This window comes from Neofelis nebulosa, chromosome X, assembly GCF_028018385.1.
Source record: "Neofelis nebulosa isolate mNeoNeb1 chromosome X, mNeoNeb1.pri, whole genome shotgun sequence".
NCBI classification, from domain to species: domain Eukaryota; kingdom Metazoa; phylum Chordata; class Mammalia; order Carnivora; family Felidae; genus Neofelis; species Neofelis nebulosa.
In genome coordinates, this window is record NC_080800.1 from 10588424 (window position 1) to 10606572 (window position 18149).

Genomic DNA, 18149 nt, shown 5'->3' on the forward strand with positions numbered 1-18149 from the left:
TGGGACACGGTTGGGGAAAAGGACTTTGCCAAACCTGACTTCACTCATGAACTGTGAGAGCAGGAGCTGAGGCAAAATCGAGCGGGACACTAAAGGCACCCCAGTTATCATTCTTTAATGGACTCGTGGCTTTATTTTCATCTCCTAAAAAGTCAAGTTCACAAGGTAAAAACTAGAGAAATGAAAAATCGCTCCTCTGCCTTCTAGAGGTTCCAATACCTCGTGGTAGGATTACTGTCATTAACTAAAAGATTGCACGTGATCTTATCTAGACAGGATTTATACATAGCTTATTGTTCAGGGGACTCCTGTAACAATCGCACAAAATGCCACAGAAACGGGAGGTATTAGGGCGTGTGGCAAAGAGCATCCTCATTGGGCTCCTGATTGTTCTCCTGCTGAGCCTAGGGAAGGGTGATGATCCTGAGGTGGCACCTCATTTAGAAAGGCAAGGTCTCAGTAGGGGACAAGAGCTGATGCTTAGAAAGGTCAGGTGAAGAAAATCCAAATGCAGACTCGTGCCAACAGGTAAGTAGTTTAAGCAGATAGTCAAATGAAAATCCCAAGTGACAAACTAAGCTCTGCTGCTGTCGAGAGTACCTGTTGGATCGAGCTCTTTTACCCTTCCTGCAGACATCTTCTTTTAGTAGACTTTTACACTTCGGGTTTGTACAGGAGCCACGGGTGCCCAGACCCTTAGGAAGGATGGTCCTTGTTCTTACTTTCCCCAAACCTGAGCTTTGTGTTAACCCCACACCTATAATTGCTTTCGTTTGTTGAAGTATCTGTCCTTCACAGAACTCTAGAGCTGTCGGTAGCATTGTCGTGGAAACGTGATGTCCATACACATGTGAAATGTCGATTGTGCGTACTGTTTAAAAATGACACCGTACTGCAGACACAGAAAGATAGTATTTTATGTATGGTAAAAAGGCAAGTGAGTGAAGCTATACTTTTATTGCATTACTCTTAGTACATCCACAACTATTTCCACCTAGATATTTAAAATAAGCATACACAAGTATTGACTATTATCTACAAATATTTATTGTAACACTTGAATAGAACTACAGGAAGCCCTTGGCACTGATAGAAAATATTGATTCACTGTTAGGTTACAAAAATTTATACATAGCAAAATTTAATGCTCTTTACATAAAAAATATTAGACTACTTAAACAAAACTTTCAAAAATTCTTGGTAATAGCTACCAGAATTAGAAAAGTAAAATTAGGCTTTAGACACTGCCTCTTCTAGAACACTGGACTCTAACAGCACCTCCACTGCTGGAAAAAAAAAAAAATATTGAAGTCTGTCATGCAACAGGAAAACAAAACTAGCTATTCTGGAACTGTTCTACACAGAAGAGAGCTTCTCCCAATTAAAAAAAAAAAAAAAAAGTCAAGATCCAAATAGGCATTTTGTAGGCATTAACAACAACAACAAAAAGAATCCAAATGAAATCTTATCCTTGATGTTCAATTTTAATAGCATCTTGACAAAGGTATGCTTCATCTTAAGACATTTCTGCACACGTGTATGTTTTAAAATCCAGGAAACAGCCAAACCACAAGTTAATTCTTAACATGAATATACAGAGTTAATCCTATATTATGCAGCCCCTTTTAAAAGCACGGATGCACCCAACGGTTATATGTATCATTTCATAAAGAGCAACACAAAGTTTACCATCACTAATACCCAATACCTCTAATCACTTAATGTTCTGGAACAGAATGATTTAGAAGGCAAGTTTCTTTTGAAAATGGCTTAAACTCAAGGTGGATTTTTTTTTTCTTTTTTCTTTTTTTTTTTTTTTTTTTGCTGAACATCAAACTTTTATTATTCCAGGAATGATTTAGATTTAAAAAAGGAACTAAATACCAACCCTAATTTAAACTACTGAAGTATTCAAGTCTAGAAAAGTAGGAGGTCTGTGGTCTATTTGTAATTCGGTTTCAGATAGTTGGTATGAAACTGTAAACTTGCTATTGAGACCACGTACAAATGGTTTAGAACGGTGGTCATTTTAATAAGGTAACACTTCTTAATTCAGAAAAACATTTGTGGAACCAAGGGCGATGAGGGATTTGGGGTCTCCTGTTGTAAAATTAAGTTCTTAGAAATTGAAAACAGATACTCATTAAGGCAGAGCTGACATTTATTCCCCAGGAACGACGACGCCACCTGGGCCGTTGGATTAGAGGAAAGCTATTATAGAATTGACTTTGGAAAGCTTGTCGATGGGCCACAATCCAGCTTCCTCAAGGGTAGGTGGAGCCGAATTAGAGTTATCAGCGTTCTTGAAAAATAGATTTCCGACTGGATCGGGAGAGGAACGGGTCCTGGACTTAAAGGGTAGGGACGGCAGCTAATTGAAACAAAGAGTTCAATCGTTAAGACTCACATGGTCTCGGAACCCAAGTTTAATAAATGTCAGCTGTGGGAAATGGTACTCTATTCCCTACCCAGGTAAACCCCGCGGACAGAGGGCACACGTGAATTTACGGTCACACTGCTTCGTGCCGGCCCATCGGCGGTCCCGCTCCAGCAGTATGCCACGTGCCCGTGGCCTCTCTCGCGGGAGGCTTGCTCTACGGCTAAGTGGGAACAGGCCACCTATCTCAGAAAGCTGAACCATCGTTTTGTCCAAGTGTTGCCTTTTAAAATGGCTAACGTGAAGCCTCCGGTATCTGCGCTAAAGAAAAAGACTGGCCTCCTGGCAGGTGTTCCTAGAAATCCCTCCCAGCAGCTCGAGACAGACAGTGAAGTGTTTGTACCTCTACATTAGTTTGGTGGGGGGTAAGGGGGGGGGGGCGGGGGGACACATCTGGACGGCAGAGCAGCTGTCTGTGGATTTGTCAGAACTGTCACTTCGGCGGCGGTAACGCTCTGGCAAACGTTTATGTGTAAGAATTGAGTTGTTCTTTGGACCGAGACTGGATATCCTGCAGCTCCTGCTCTTCCTTTGCTTTGATATCCTGGCAAGCCTGCATTTTGCTGGCGTCCTTTAAGTAAGCCCAGTTAGAAGACAGTATCATGAGGAAGTGGATCTGGAAGAGAAGGGTGCGCATGATGGCTAGTGAGCATGGCAGAAGGCAAAGCGAGCTGCGAGGCAGGTTAGACGCTCCCGACTGTAAAAAGGGAGAGGGTTATTCTGCGTTAATACTCGTCGTGCGAGCAGAGCCGTCGGAGCCCGGCAGCGAGCTCCACGAGGACGCTTACGAGTAAGAGGCGGAAGGAGAGTTAGTATACCAACGTGATGAACTGGAAAACATGGCCCAAGTTGCTGTTAAGAAAAAGCAAACAGGAAGCAGGAGGGGGGTGTGTGTGGTGGTGGGACCGTGGGGGGCGGGGGGGGGGAGTCATTTTAAAAACTCGTGCAGACGTTCAGAAACACGGCGTGTGCGGAGTTGGAAATAAGTGTAGTGCGAGGTTCTAGCTTGTCGGTGGCTAAAAACCAGTTCCCCAGAGGCCTCAAAGTGAACAATGTGTATTTTGAGTAGATGCGAAACTACACACGTAACACGGAAAACTTACGCGAATGTCAAAACCAATAGAATTAGGAGCTAGACGCAAACAAGCATGCGGTCCGTGTTAACACGTTTTGAGCCGGGAAGCTACCTCTTCCATTGGGTCACGGCCCTTCCTGCCTGTCACAGAATGGAAGAATCCTCATCCTTGACACTTCATGTAGCAAACACTTCTTTCCCACCTAGTTTCCTGGTTTTCCCTGCAAAATCTACACCTCGAGTTCCTCCTCTCTCCTGTTCAACGTAGCGGAGGCTTTCCGACGGCAGGCACGATTGCTCTTGCCGTTAAAATCTTACGTGCGGGTTGAGAGCGGGCTACGAGGAGTCGGTCACTGCTCGCCAAAACACAGGGGCAAGGTTACCCATCCTGTGCCTCTGCAAGGGAGGGCTGTGGTGTGCGGAAAGAAGAACCCTCCCCCGCCCCGGTAGAAACCTCTAGCTGACTTACTTGAGGGGCACATATGGGGCAGTGAACCGGGGAATCAGCAAAAAATTTTGTAATCAACTTTACAATAGGTCCTTTTTTTTTTTTTTTTCCAGAGTCTAACACAACAAAACGCAGATCAGAACGGATCTGTCTTCCATCTCCTGTGGAGCACTCCTGTTGGTTATCAAGCAAGCAAAAATAACGGAAAATGCAGGTATTACAGAGTGTTAATACTTCACTTAGAGATACCCCTCAAAGGTCAATTTTTTTTTTTTTTTTTTTACCGGATGCTCACCCAATGCCAGTAAATCACTGAATCCTTTTCACACCGTGGAAATAAGCCAGATCTCACGGTTTTGTAATTCACTTAGGGTGAGACATGTTATTAATCTACAAGGCAAAGTGAGTCGACTAAAGCTATGTACAAATGACTGTAGCAAAACGGTAGCATCTGACTCTGCTTTCATCGGGGGGTGGAGGGGTGGGGGGGGTGGGGTCAGTGATCTTTCAGGCTACCGCGCAGAGCTGTCTAAAGCTCCTTGTTGGACTTAGGCAATTTAGAATTTAGTGCAGCAGTCTTCCCGACTCTTAAACTTCAAAACAGCATAGTTATATGTAGTAGCCATCATGTAGATCAGCTGGTGGGAGAGAACAAACAGGAAGTGAGATACAGGTGGTCAGGGCCGGTGCCCGCTCAGGCCCCGGGACTTTCTTTGTCCCCCATTTGCCACCACACAGCTTTTCCTGCGTGCCACCCCCCCCCCCCCCTTCTCGTACGCACCGCTGGTCCTCACCTCTGCCCTCAGTACCTTTATTAGGAAGACTTGGCTGGGTCCACAGCCTGCCGCTGGAAGCTAAAGGCCCTGTTTCCCCTCGTCTCCCCCCACCCTGCCTCCTCCACGCCACTTAGTCCTCTTTGTGCCTGTGTCTCTGCAAGAGAACAGGTGGCCAGCGTGATTTTGACAGGCCCGAGTTTTCAGGGGCTCTAAAGAGCACGTGACGTTTCCTTCCTGCTCCCCGCATCTTAGATTTCTTGAAATCACAAAGCAGGCCCTCGGGCATTACACCCGGATGTGCGTACGTACATGCAAACACGCAGTAGGCTTGCGCCCCCACAAGATTTGCAGGGTCCCTATCTGCAACTCTCCTCCCATGCTAAAGTGACTCTGTAACCCCCCCCCCCAATCACTGCTCGGGGCACTTTCACAGGCACCGGTGGGCAGGCCGCACCGGGGTGACGACGGGGTCTCCCGACTGTCGTCGACTGAGGCACCGCGCTGCGTGCTTTCCTGGTTCGGACCGTACACGAGTGTCCTTTCTGCAGGTGAGTTCGTGCCGGGTTTTTTTTTTTGGTTTTTTTTTGGCTTTTTGTGATTTTGCTGTGCACCTGTTTCCTAACCGTCGTGCCGAATGAAGTGTTCTCAAAAGTCTCGAGCCAGCAAGAGGGCCCCCGAGGTGCCACCCGAGCTTCGGTCAGGGAGGAGTTGTACTGCGGTTCAGCGATAATCAGTATATACCAAATAACTGTCTTTAAACAGAAACTCCTAAAACAAGGTCATGTGTTCATCAGCTGGCCGAAAGCGAACCCCCGGTCTCCCCGCAGAACAGGGGCTCAGTGTTTAAGGAGACTTGACAAGAACATCAGTACGTGCATCTATGTGTATATATACGCATTTCCGGTTGGAAATTAACCTTTCCTGGCAAATCAGTAAATGCCTCACGTGCAAGCATGCGCTAGGCCAGCCCGGGTGTCTTGTCCCCCCAGAATCCAAATTCCACTACCCTCCAGCAGTGCTGCGTCCCCGAGTTGTCTGCCAGGAGCTAGACTAGGCCAGCCTGGGGCCCGATACTCACCAGAGCGATGACGGTGGCACCGGCTCCGGCGCAGGCCACAATGAACAGGTGATAGGACACATAGAACTAGAAAAGAACAGGGCACCGTGTGAGCACTGTATGTGGAAGGATGGGGCCTCTGCCCGTTCGTTCTCCTCGATGGGCGGCGGCCAGGCTCCGTGCCAGCGTGCACGGGTCTGGGTCATAGCCCGGCCGCGCCACCATGCGGGAAGCTTCAGAAACTGCTGCTCAGGCCGTGCCCTCCACTAGTCTAACCTCAGTAGCTGGGCCTCCACCGGGAGTGGAATTGCCCTCCGGGACTGCCCCGTGGAGCCATGTTTAAGAACCCCTGCTGGGAGCCAGTATGGACCTTACATACTGGCTAACGATGGAGGCAGGGGCTGATGCTAGGAGTCTCTTAAATATGCAAGCTCCCACTCGTGCATTTAAGAATGTTCTTTTATAGACAGTTATAAACCGATGCCTAAAGAATATTCTGAGCTCTGCTTTTAAACCAAAGCGGGTTAGGATTTATTTACTGCCAGTTAAGGCTGAACGAGAGATGAACTGTGACTAGATTGATAGAAATTGGGCTTAGATACAGGTTCAAGGAAATCTTTTCGGTGGAAATTAATTTGCATTTGTTCTGTGATAAATGTCCTACTTTGAAAAACCAAGTGAAGGTGAAAGAAGGCTGTGGCATGTATTTCCAGATGTGCAGGATTCAAATTCTTGCCCAAAGAGACAGCTCTCGGTCCATTTCCCACGGTCCAGCCCACTAGGTGAGGATCCTTAGCGTTTTCTAGGTCACAAATGGCCGAGTGCTGGTGATTACGTACAAGGCCGTCTACAGAAAGCTCTCCTTCCTAGCATTTGCACTGGCTCTTGCTTTGTCTACGGCCAAGAGCCCTTTCCTCAGCCTGCTTTGCCAGGTGACTGCTCTAGGCCCCCTGCCGGAGAAGGGTTTACCTCATTGGTGTTGCAGATGTTCTCCAGGGCAGAGCCACAGATTTTTCCTGGGAAAGCATTCCAAGGGATGATACCTGTGAAGTGAATCCCAACACAACGTTCGTCATTATCAGCACACACGGCAGTGCCCCGGGCTCTCGATGGTCCTCACCACTTGGGTTCCAGTTACAAGGTAATCAATCATCCACTCTGTTCTTCATCGACACTTGCCCTGTCTGCCCTCGGCAGACCAGGCTTTTTAGAATCAATAGCAAGTCCTCCTCGGACAGGAGGACCAGAGCAAAGTCAAGTAGGCCTGAATTGGTTTTCCCTCCAAATTATGCTTTGTTTAGTTGTGCCGGTATCTGTAAAACCTGATTTCCAAAGCTGTTTGCCCTAGTTCCCACGGATGAACTCTAGTTAAACAGCTGGAGGACAGCCACCCTCGTGAAGCATTTCCTGGTCCGTGGACTTGTTACTGAAGTCCCGAAATGGAGAGTCAGTACACCGAGTTTCAAGGCAGTTATTTGTTATGTAATTTGGATTTTGTAGGTCTTTTACAATTGCATTTTACAGTGGTATTGAAAATCCAATTGGAAATTTCAAAAAGGGACACCCGTGGAGTCTACACCAATTACTGTGTGCCTCTCACTATAACCTTGACCTTTCCCCGCCATGACACTGCCCCTTGGGTTACTGTTCTGTTTGCTGTCACGTAGTAAGCACATGCTTTTAAATAGGAACGTTACTCTTCTTCTCCCAGGAAGTAAGGAAGGATTTTTTAAAAAGTTGCTTATTTCTTCCCTTCTTGCCATGGGCCAAGAATCAGTCTTCATACTTCAGGGGAAGGGGCAAAGACAAGTCTCCACAGTGCTTTCATATACAGAAGACTGAAAAATATGATCACCGAGGGCCAAAAAGTTTTAGGGAAAGTATTTACTAAGGCAATGACAGACCTCTGTTTACAAATCCTCTTTACACTCTGTTTTCAAACCCTCAGCAAGACCAGTGTGGTAGAACCTTGGTCTTTGTGAGAAAAGAGTAGTGCAGTGGGCAGTGCTGGGCAAGCTTCTGGTTATGTTGGAAGGAAAGATGTTGAAGCCCGGCCCCATGGGAAAAACAAGCAGCACAAATGAAATGGTCCTCTCTCTCCGGCAATCTTCACTGCAGTTTTAATGAAAAGTTCTTTCTCCCCCCCCCCCCCCCCCCCATCTCGCAGTTTCTGCCAAGAACAGGATTTCCTACCATCTCGGCTAAGAAGCACTAATTAAACTCCTTACTTAGGAGGCCGCCTCTCAATTTCATTGACAGGAGGGGCAAGGGCGCCTTCTGGGGCTTGGCAGAATGACCCAGCCTTAGCTGCCTGCTGGGAGGATCCCATTCATTAGAAAATAGGCTTCAAGGGGTTTCCAACCACCGGCTTTGACAGAGTTCAGTCTGGTGACTTTAAAGTACGTCTGGATTTTATGTTGTTTTCCAGTACAGATAAAGGTTAGTCGTCTTTAGAAGACCGGATCTGAAGAGTGGGCCACAGCAATTAATTGGACTGCAGTGTCTATGCAATATTTTGGATGGAAAGGGGAGCGGTACAAAACGGGAAACAACTTGAAAAACAAGTCTGTAGCCTTTTGAGATCCAGGAGTGTTTTCTGATCATAACACACAGCTCCTTTATAAAGCAGTTGGAAAGGGTTCTGTTGCCACATAACCAAAACTTGAACTACAACTAAGAGCCTAAGTGAGGTTTTCCTCCAGAAAACAGAGCACAGGTTAAGAGCATACACTATATGAAGAGAAGAGTAAATGAAACGGATCACGATGATTAAAAAGACGGCCCTAGAACAATTAAGGTCCAGGCCTATGCACAAGAGGAGAAAGGGTCGTCTTGGGCGTTAGAAGGAAGTACCGTATTGCCGGATGTCCACGCAGATCTGCTCCACGCCGGCCGTGCCGTTGGTCTGGGGTGACCTGATGACTTCGCAAGTTGACCATATGTTGTAGAACATAAACACGGGCACCGCAGAGAAACCAAACACGCCGAGCCAGGCCACTCCCAGCACGTAGGTGAGGAAAACGAACTGAACCGAGGAGAAGGAAAAAGAACCATCAGTGACCTGGGTAGCGTGCAGGCCCCGGGAGGAATGCTCACGTAGTTGGGGCCGGATACCGGACCTGTGGGATGCATTCCCGGCACCGCCTGGGCCCCCGGAACGACAAGGCAAAGTGAGGGGGCGGGGGGAGGGGTAGAGGAGAAGCGAGGGCTGGGGCAGGGTGGGCACGCTCTCCAGAGCTAGAGGATGGAGAATGTTACAGCCCGAAGCCACCACCGCCGCGGCTGTTCAGGGCCCTCGCTTCCCTAATGAGGACGTGAGACGCCAGGAGGTGATCTCCCTTGTCTGAGATTCCAGAGCCAATCTGAGCACCAGGTACGAGGGCATCCCTAAGTATGGGTTCCACACTTACCATGGGAGAGTGGTGGAGGCTTGGACAGGCCACTGAATTCTAAGCTATCAGTTTCTCAAAAATTGCCTTTATTTCACACAACATATGGGCAGTCACTCACCAGTGCTACAGCTACAGGAAGCCCTTTCTCAAAAGGAAGCGTGCTAGGTTCAAGATCCTGCGAATTCACTATGAACCTTTAAAATAGCCTTGAACACAAACTTCATGCACAGAAGATAAAATTCTCATTTCCCTCTACTTTCCTTCCTAACCTGCCTTGGCTACCAGTTTTCAGAGAACTTTGAAAGGCTGTTCCAAAAACGTCACGTCCCGGTATTCATATTTTCAGAATGCGCACCCACGGAGCTTGTGGGCAACGGTTTAGAATTCTAATTTGGCTTTTAAGCCGATGCTGAAGACCCGAAGCTTCCCTCGATTTTGCATACTGCAGGAACAGAGCGGGCTGAGCCCCGATCAGCCTGGGGGGCCAGCTCCTGCTGGTCCCAAGCCCCTGAAACTGCAGAAATACGTCACTCTTATTCAAGGGCGTTTCTACCCTCAGGAACATTTGCATTTCTAAAGAGCTCCAAAGAAGCCGATTTCAGCAGTTTCAGTGCTCGCGGATGGGCTACTCCCGACTAGGCTTCCTTTTCTTACCCTTCCCAAGAATACTTTCTTTCTAGTAACACCACAGAGACTTGTAAAAGGGCTGGGGGTTCCCGGCTTGGTTAACCTTTCAGCTGTGGTCTGGACTCCAAAAGGTAGGCCAGGGCCCGGGGGCCAGCGCCCCCTCGCGGCCCGTTCCCGTCATGGCGGCCTGAAGCAGGCAGAGCCGCTTTCTCAGTGCCCCAGGCCTTCTAGGGAACCAAGGGCAGCTTTGCAGGCCCCCGGCTTCCAGGTGGGTGGAGCACATTGAGCTTCTGCACCTCACCGGCCATGTTGCCTCCAGCTGTCATCAGGCCTCCCCACCGAGGACTTCTTGACGTGCCCCAAGGCAGGGCCGTTCCATGATCTGCTTGAATGTACAGTCAGACCCCCGCGGTCCTGTGGTTCCGCTCCTGACGGAGCTCGGGACGCTCCTATTGGGCTCTGCACTGAGAGTGCAGAGCCTGCTTGGGATTCTCTCCCTCTCCCCATCCGCCCCTCGGCCTCCTGCTCTGTGCTCTCTAAAAAAATAAAATAAAATAAAACCCCCACAACTCATTTAGGCCCTTGTTCTGTGAACCTGACGTGAAACAGCCACCCTGAGGGGCACCCAGGTGGCTCAGTCACTTAAGCATCCGACTTCGGAAAGAGTAAAGGGGCACAGACAGGGCTCGGACTCCCGCAGGACCGGTGTCCACACTGGCATCGCCTCTGGCAGCCCTGCCCTGAGACTGTGACAGCGATCGCCCGGTCTCAGTCGTGCTGCGGGAATTAGGGACCGGCCGGGCCCCTGATGCAGCACAGGCCGGGGCAGAACCAGAGGGGCTGCCTCAGAAACTTCCAGAGCTCACCGGGTAAGAGATGCCAGCCGCAGGTGCCACTTGCCATAGGCCGTGGGCTCCGAGCACAGGAAGATAGCGAGAGTGACACGGAGGTTGGACCTGAGGTTTTAACAACCTGCACCCTTGGGGGGGGGGGCTCTCCTTGGCCACCTCCTTGAGCCCCATGACATTCCTTACCTCCCTGGTGGTGGTGCCTCCTTCGCTTGGGTCTTCCCGGTAGACCGGGCTGTGCCCCACGGATCTTTTCCCCTAAAACCTCGGTGTCACCTTGTCCGTGCCTGCCACAAGTCTGTCAAGCGTCAGCCCCAGTGTTCCCAGAAACCCCAGCCCAAGTTCCTCGGTGACACACTAGGTGACTGCCCGTGGACACCAGCAACGGTCTGACACCGAAAGAACAAGCAGCCTCCTCGACGGGCCGCCGGGCCAGAGACCTGGCCCTCACTCCCTCCTCTCACGCTTAGCCCCACACACCAACCCTAGCGTTTGGCTTGCCCCCACTCCGAATGTGTCCCCAGTCCCCGGAGCCTAGCTGGGATCCCGCCACTCGTCACAGCCTCATACTGGCCTCTCGCTCTCCCTCCCTGCCGTCCGCTGTGCTCTCCTTCCTGAGTGGGAGTCTCCCACTCCCCGCCCCTCTTTGTCACCTCTGTTCGTAGCCAGGCACTCCGGGCCTTTCCGATCTGGTCTGTCCCGTCCCCCGCAGCTGTCGTTTCCTCCCTTCTTCACTAGACCCTTCTGGTCCGGCAGGGGCACACTCGTGGCTCCCAGGAGCACCCCGCTCTTTTCTGGGCCTCGGCCCTGCCCCTGCTGGTTCCCAATCCTCCCACCTGAGCTGGCCACAGAGCCCCCCTCTTACTGTGCGGGCAGCATCGGTGCCCCACTGCCTTGTGCTCCTGTCTGGATTTCTGTCCCCGGCCTGTTTGGCAAAGGACTCTGAAACTTGCCAGGAACCAAGGGCCAGACAGGGAAGCAGCAGGGACGGTGCATCTCAGTAGTTTCCTTAGGACCAAGGTCGCTCCTGGGATGAGCAGTGGCCATGGCCACCCAGGGTAAGACGGGGCCTCCGCACCGTGCCACGGGGCACACACCTGCTCACGGGGAAATACGCTACAAGCTGTGGTCCTCCGAGGAGGAAGGAGGGTTTTTCTGACTGCTGGGCGCCCCCCGGCATTTGAAGCCAGACCGTACGTCCTTTCTTCAGCAAGACCAGAAAGTTCCGTCAGCGCCCAGACTCCAGGGAGATGCTTGATGTGAACGCACCATTTACGAACTCAACGTGCCCCACATCCGACTCCATACGTGACTCTTCCTTCCCAGCCTCTCTGCCCACCACTGAGTTTCCTTTGGTGACGCGGCCCTTTGTAAGCCTGTCTTTTACCGAGCTCTTAAGCTCTGCCCTCCTCCAGACCAGAGGTCGGCAAATGCCGGCAAGAGGCCAGACGGGGGTCAGTTTAGGCCCCGCGGGCCACGTACCGGCTCGGTCTCAACTCTTGAGCTCTGCTGGGAGAGCGTGAAAGCAGCCACCGACGGCGTGGATGTGGCCGGGTGCCAATCATACGACGCTCACCAAAACGTGAATCTGACATCATTTCCATGGATAATTTTCCCCACCAAGTTAAGGACACATAGCCATTCTTAGCTCGTGGGCTGCGCGAAAACAGATGGCAGGCCAGATTGGCCCCACGGGCTGGCGTTTGCTGCGAGCTTCTTGAGGACAAGAGCCTGTGACTAGCAAATACCCCACCGGGTGCTTGGGAGGAGAAGTGCCTGGGACTTCCAAGGAATCGCGACAGTTTATCCCGGCACACGGTCTTTAGGGCCACGGTCCGTGTTCCAAGACAAACGCAAGGGGGCGCGGAGACAACATGGCAGTTCCCTCCTTTCACAGCAAGAACTTTCTATCTGAAAAAACCATTAGGGCCCTGATGGCCTGTATATTCATAAGGGAAATGCTTGGTGCTGCGGCAGCAGGCGTTAATCGTCAGCAAGAATGAGATGTTGCAAATTGTTCCATCTCTGCAACTCTAGAATGTACGAACAACATCCGCGTCGCGGACGCTCCGTCCACCCACCATCGGCTCATAGCTTTGACCAAATACAAAGGGAGGCACAGGGGCGTGGCCCTGCTTGTGTGTCACATAACCAGAGGCTCGTACTCACCATCCCACTGATGCACCGGCCGCAGGCGGTTGTCTTAAACTCGCCGTGCAGCTCCTTCACGGCGCTGGTGGTGTAGAAGCCTTCTGCCAGCAGAATGATCCCATACAAGAAGAAGAAGGACGCGATCCCGTAGATGACATACTGCACCAGTTGTATTCTGCAGAAAGGAAGGCGAGATCCAGAAAAGGGAAGTGGACCACGGGGCGAGGGCAAGATGTTTGCGCCACCGGAGGGCGACCATGACGGTGGTCGGGTCCCGTGACCCCTCCCATCCCAGCGATGGCTGCCGTGGGCTCATGCGGCATTCCAGGCCGGCCTCCCTGCCCACGCCACAGCAACCTGGGCCTCTCTCCCAAGGAGGGCCCAAGGGTCAGATGGACAACCTCTCCAGGCAAGGGAGAAGTCTGCCTGGTCAAGGGCAGAGGCCCAGCTGTCATCTTTTAATATGCCCCAAGTCCTGTGCCGTGAGGATCAGAATCCTCATCGGGCGCATAAGGACACACAGGCATCGACTGCGAAGTTAAGTGACTCATCCAAGGACACGCAGGGAGGGGCAGAGCCAGTCTCTGAACTCTGCTCCAAGGACCGCATGTTCTTTCCGCCATAGCAAAACGCCTCCCAACCAGGCCTCGTGCATAACGTTACTCTCACGAGCCCCTAGAGAAGCGCTCAGGGGCTTGTTTAGGGAGGAAGTTGTGCACTCATCTTCTTATCACACGTGGAAGCGTGGGCATGGGGGTTTTCTGATGCTTCTTGGAAGTTTAAGAGCCATCGACTGGGATCACTAGCTCGTTAGATCGGTATACGGCTCCCGGGATCAGTTTTGGTAGGTATTTCTTGGACTTCCTTGCACACAGCTGACACTCAGGGAGCGCCTTGTCCTGGCTGGGGGTCCTTGCCACCTCCCCCACCCCCACACATTCCTGTGGATGTCATTTGCGAACACGGAACAAAACAAAAGACAAAGAAGAAAATTCCCTAAGGACTCTTCCAACATCATTCCATTATTGTTCAATAAAACTTCCTGCCTTTTGCAGCTGGGAGAGAAGCTTCTTTCGGTCACAAGACGCCTAAACGTGCGGTGAGACTTTGGCAGTCAAGGAAGGAGCAAGACCGCACTGAAGGAAATGGAGAAAAGGAGAGTCTCTGCTGGGCCTCCACTGAAAATTCCAGAATGGGCAGCCAGAGACTTGGGGCTAAAGCCCTGAAACGTCCCCTTTTCTGCATCAGAGGATGCTCTGGGATTCGTTCTCCTGGAGGAGGAAGAACACTGCCCCTGCACGCTGAGAGTTGGGGCAAGTCAACAGGGTCCCTCGCACTCGGGGATGGTCCTTTCCCGCAAGGACCCCAGACGGCATCGCTACTTAGGAGCTAGGGAGACGGTCTCTGGCGTGACCACCTTGCCACAGCCCCACCACGTGCACGGCGTGTGTGTGTGTGTGTGTGTGTGTGTGTGTGTGTGGAGTCCTGTGTGTCCCCCTTGCAGTCCCCGGACGCCCCTGGGGCCAAACGCTCACTGCCTACTTGGCCCTTTCCTTTTTTCCTCCTCTTGTGCGCTTTTTTTCCATCTGCCTGCAAGGAAGCTTGAAGGAAAGCATCCGTTTCCTGCCAGGAGAGCTCACTGGTCCTTTCGAAACCATCACGGGGTAGTTGCATTTGAAATCCGTCTCCAAGGGGAAGCGGGTACTTACACCTCGCTCAGCAAGGCATGGTCGCTGGTGTTGGTGGAGAAGTGTTGCTCGAGAATCGCCACGGTGCCCGCGAGGGCCACGTGCCCACAGCCACAGAACAAGGCGACCCCAGAGAAGCAGAGGATGGTGGCCACCAGAGAGGCGTAGGGGACTCCTCCCAGACACTTGATGCAGCATTCGAAGCAGCCTGGACCCAAAGGAGAGAAAACGCAGCGGTTACGGCACGACGCCTCGGTCTTCATCGCTTACCGCACCTCCGCAGAGACGCGCTACCGTGCCCGTCTCCCCTCGCATGCTCTGTGCCTAACAGCTCAACGGGCCAAGGGCCAGCGGGGTCGTGCCCCGCTCTGTGCTGAGCACCCTGGGGCTCCGAGAGGGAACGTAGCTTTAATTTGCTCGGGGTGAGCACAGAGCGGCCAACTGACAAATGTTCTGGAGTAAGTCCCGATTCTAGACCTTCCTCGTTGACCTGGGGCGGGCAGGGCAGGCAGGCGGCTTCTCCGGGGACGCCGAGGGGCACGCACTCCGCTGAGGAGGTCGAAAGAGAGGACAGGACGGCAGTGAAGCTCGAGTTTCACGAAGAATCAATAGTGACACCCCCCCCCCCCAACCTCAACCTCGGGGGGTTTCGAGTACCTCTATTGCCGTAGCAGCCAATGGCTTTCTCCCAGCCTTTGACCTCCTGGGCGACCAGAAGAAGCAGATACAGTAAATCACACTGTTGCTGCGTTCAGAAAAGGGTCAACGTGGTCATTGTGGAAAGGCGATGGGGGTTTGGGGGCCTTACAAGTACAAAGTCACCCACGTCCACGCGAGTGGGTCCGCTCAGGTTTCCTTCGTGTCACTCTCGAATGCCCTCAGCTTTCGAATACAAAGACTTCATTCCTCCTCCCACCCTCCCCGGCTTCCACCTGCCTCCTTCCCCAGTGCAGGTGGTGCAGAGTAAGCTCGAATTGGTGGGTGACATTTAAGTACTTGAAGGAAAAGGAACAGAGGGGAAAAACAGAAAAGACAAAATGAGCGTCCATGAAGTGAAATGAAGGAGAAAGAGCCACAATTCATGGTTCATCTTGAGAAGATTTTTCTTCATTAAAAAAACAACAAAACAAAAAAACCAACTCGAGATGTCCAGAAATCTCTTCCCAAGGGGCAGCGCCAGGTGACATTTTCAGTTCGGAGACCTTTACGTTTCGGTTAAAGCAGTGCTGGTCTCGGGGTGATGGGGGTACCTCTCCTGACCTCCCATCGCTGTTTTAAGTAAATGGCTTGTCTGGGAGATCGAACTTGGACGGCATTAGGATGTTTAACAGCAATCAAGAGCGGTTCACTGCTTCAAGGTGAGCACATTAAGCCAGCTAGGTATTCCTGCCCCCCCCCCCCCGAAATGGTCTTTATAGTAGATAAGAAATGACCCAGCACAAAACGCTGGAGACGGACTTTGCCATTGGGGAGGGCATCTCATTCAAGAGTAGCATTTGCCTGGGGCGCCGGGGTGGCTCAGTCGGTCAAGCGTCCGACTTCGGCTCCGGTCATGATCTCGTGGTTCATGGGTTCAAGCCCCGCGTCGGGCTCTGTGCCGTCAGCGCAGAGCCCACTTGGGATCCTCTGTCCCCTCTCTCTGCCCTTTCCCCACTTGCTCTCTCTCTCAAGAGATAAATACGCATTAAAAAAAAAAAAAGTAGCATTTGCCTAAGCCCACCCCAAGAAGGGACTATGAACACTCGTTACCACATTTCTCTTCAGTTTGCTGGAAAATAAGAAAGGTCAGGGCTTCATAAGCAAGGGTGCTGTCTTTCATTTCCAAGGATGGCCGGCTGTTGCGATGAAGAACCACGTCCCGGAAGTGGATCGCGCGACTACGTACAATGGGGACCAGCGCGCAATACGGTTCAAGTTCACTAGCAAGGTGGTACCTTTGAGGGCTTTGGACATTTGAAGTTTGGGAGCAAGGGCAACGGACTTCCGTCTTAGTCGGTCATACAACTTTCTGGGGAATGAGGGGAGGAGGGGGGAGAAGGCGGCAACCGGAGGTCCAAACGGTCTCCAGACCCGGCCCAAGCAAGACAAACTATGATCCTCAGCCTCGTGGCCCGTTACGTGAAGAGCAAGGAGACCCGTGTGTCATAGCTGTCGCTCACCGCCTCCCCCGTCCTCAGCCCGTTGGGGGGTGTGATGAACAAGATCGACGGCAGCTTCCCTGGCTAACAAGTGGTGTCCACTCCTCACCGGACACAGCTGTGTGGCCTTGGGACTGTGCTGTCCAGCATGGTAGCCAAAAAAAGAAAAAGAAAGAAAAAAAAAAAACCCAGTTCCTCAGTTGTACTAGCCACGTGTCACATGCTCAACAGCCACAGAACGTTCTCTCATCACAAAGCACGGCTTTGGAAGACCCGTTTTGACTTGCCACGTATTCCGTTCTCTGTAAGGCGAGCTGGGTTCTGAGTTCTACTTTGGATTTCACGAAGTCGGTGCTTTGGGAAGGCCCGGGTACAAATACAAAATAGCATGTCCCCCTTGCCTTCAAGGGGACCACACGAAGCCGCAGGCACACAAGTAACGCAATTATCATAGCACAGCGTGACGACGGCGAGTCAGAGACTGATGGAGAGCCACGGGGTGGGGTGGGGGGGGCGGTAGCAGGGAGAGGACAGCAGGAGGGGACAGAATTCCTATCCGAGAGGGGTCGGGCACAGCTTTCTGCAGACAGGCCCGGTGGCACTACGGCTCCATCTTGATATGCTAAGCGTGACGAGGAAGGCTGCCTGAACAACTTATTTTTTCAATTACTCCCAAAGGTATACTCCAGATACCCCCGTGCGGTGGGTCTAGTTTTGGAAAAGCAGTCACCACGTTGGGCATCGTGGTTCCACACACACAGACGAATCTCCCGGGGACCCTGCTGGCCAATGTGAGGAGAAGCTTGTGGAATCCGCCACGGGAAGAATTTACAGGAAACAACACGGCTGGATGAAGGGTGTATTCTCCCTTGGCTGGTCAGTTGCACGCTAAACTCGCACGTGTGGTGGCTATCCAACCTTCTATAAATGGATCACCCCCACTGTACCTTCTCTGTCATTCTAGAAAGCTAGCATCTTCAAACACGGGCAGTCTGGTCATATGCCACACACTTACCCCAGAGAAACCAAGACCGACCTGAATACGTTTTCTAAATGTGTTTCCTAAACGTTAACAGCATCTCCGACCGGCAACACAGGCGGGTAAGGCTGTGGCAGAGGCGGTCATGATGGTGACACGTGCTCAGGCCAGCCTCACCGGCACACGACCTGTGCTCTCACAGGGCCCCGTGCTCGCTTTAATGCTGTTGCTGCCATCTTGAAGTTCAGCAACCCGACTCTCTCGAGGGACTAGCGGTGTGCTAGAAAGAATGACTTCTCCCTTCCCTCTGGAGGGAGGCGCCAGTCCCCCCCGTCCTAACCCCCAGGGGCAAGGCTCAGCGTTCTCCTCGACCGGGGGTCGGCAGACGACAGCCTGTGTTTTTGTAAATAAAGTTTTATTGGAACACGGCCGTACCCATCCGTTGACAGACTGCGGCTACTGCTGCCCCACCATGGCACCCCTGAGGAGCCCGGACAGGGAGCGCGCGGCTTACAAAGCTTGCGACATTCACT

The 18149-nt window shown here is 51.8% G+C and overlaps 1 protein-coding gene across 6 annotated transcripts in view; it reads right to left on the reverse strand.

The window, feature by feature from the left end:
* Positions 1–938: 938 nt before the first annotated feature.
* GPM6B (glycoprotein M6B) overlaps positions 939–18149 on the reverse strand; it is a 147535-nt gene continuing 130324 nt past the window's right edge. For 4 of the 6 annotated variants that reach the window (XM_058714360.1, XM_058714358.1, XM_058714355.1 and 1 more), the window contains 6 exons: positions 14521–14707; positions 12830–12986; positions 8647–8818; positions 6763–6836; positions 5815–5880; positions 939–3053 (listed from right to left, as the gene is read on the reverse strand). In XM_058714360.1, the coding sequence (XP_058570343.1) occupies positions 2904–3053; positions 5815–5880; positions 6763–6836; positions 8647–8818; positions 12830–12986; positions 14521–14707 (806 nt within the window). In that variant the 3' untranslated portion in view covers positions 939–2903. Of the gene's footprint in view, positions 3054–4026; positions 4599–5814; positions 5881–6762; positions 6837–8646; positions 8819–12829; positions 12987–14520; positions 14708–18149 lie in introns of those variants that run through there. The other 2 variants (XM_058714356.1, XM_058714359.1) reach the window with 1 other exon arrangement.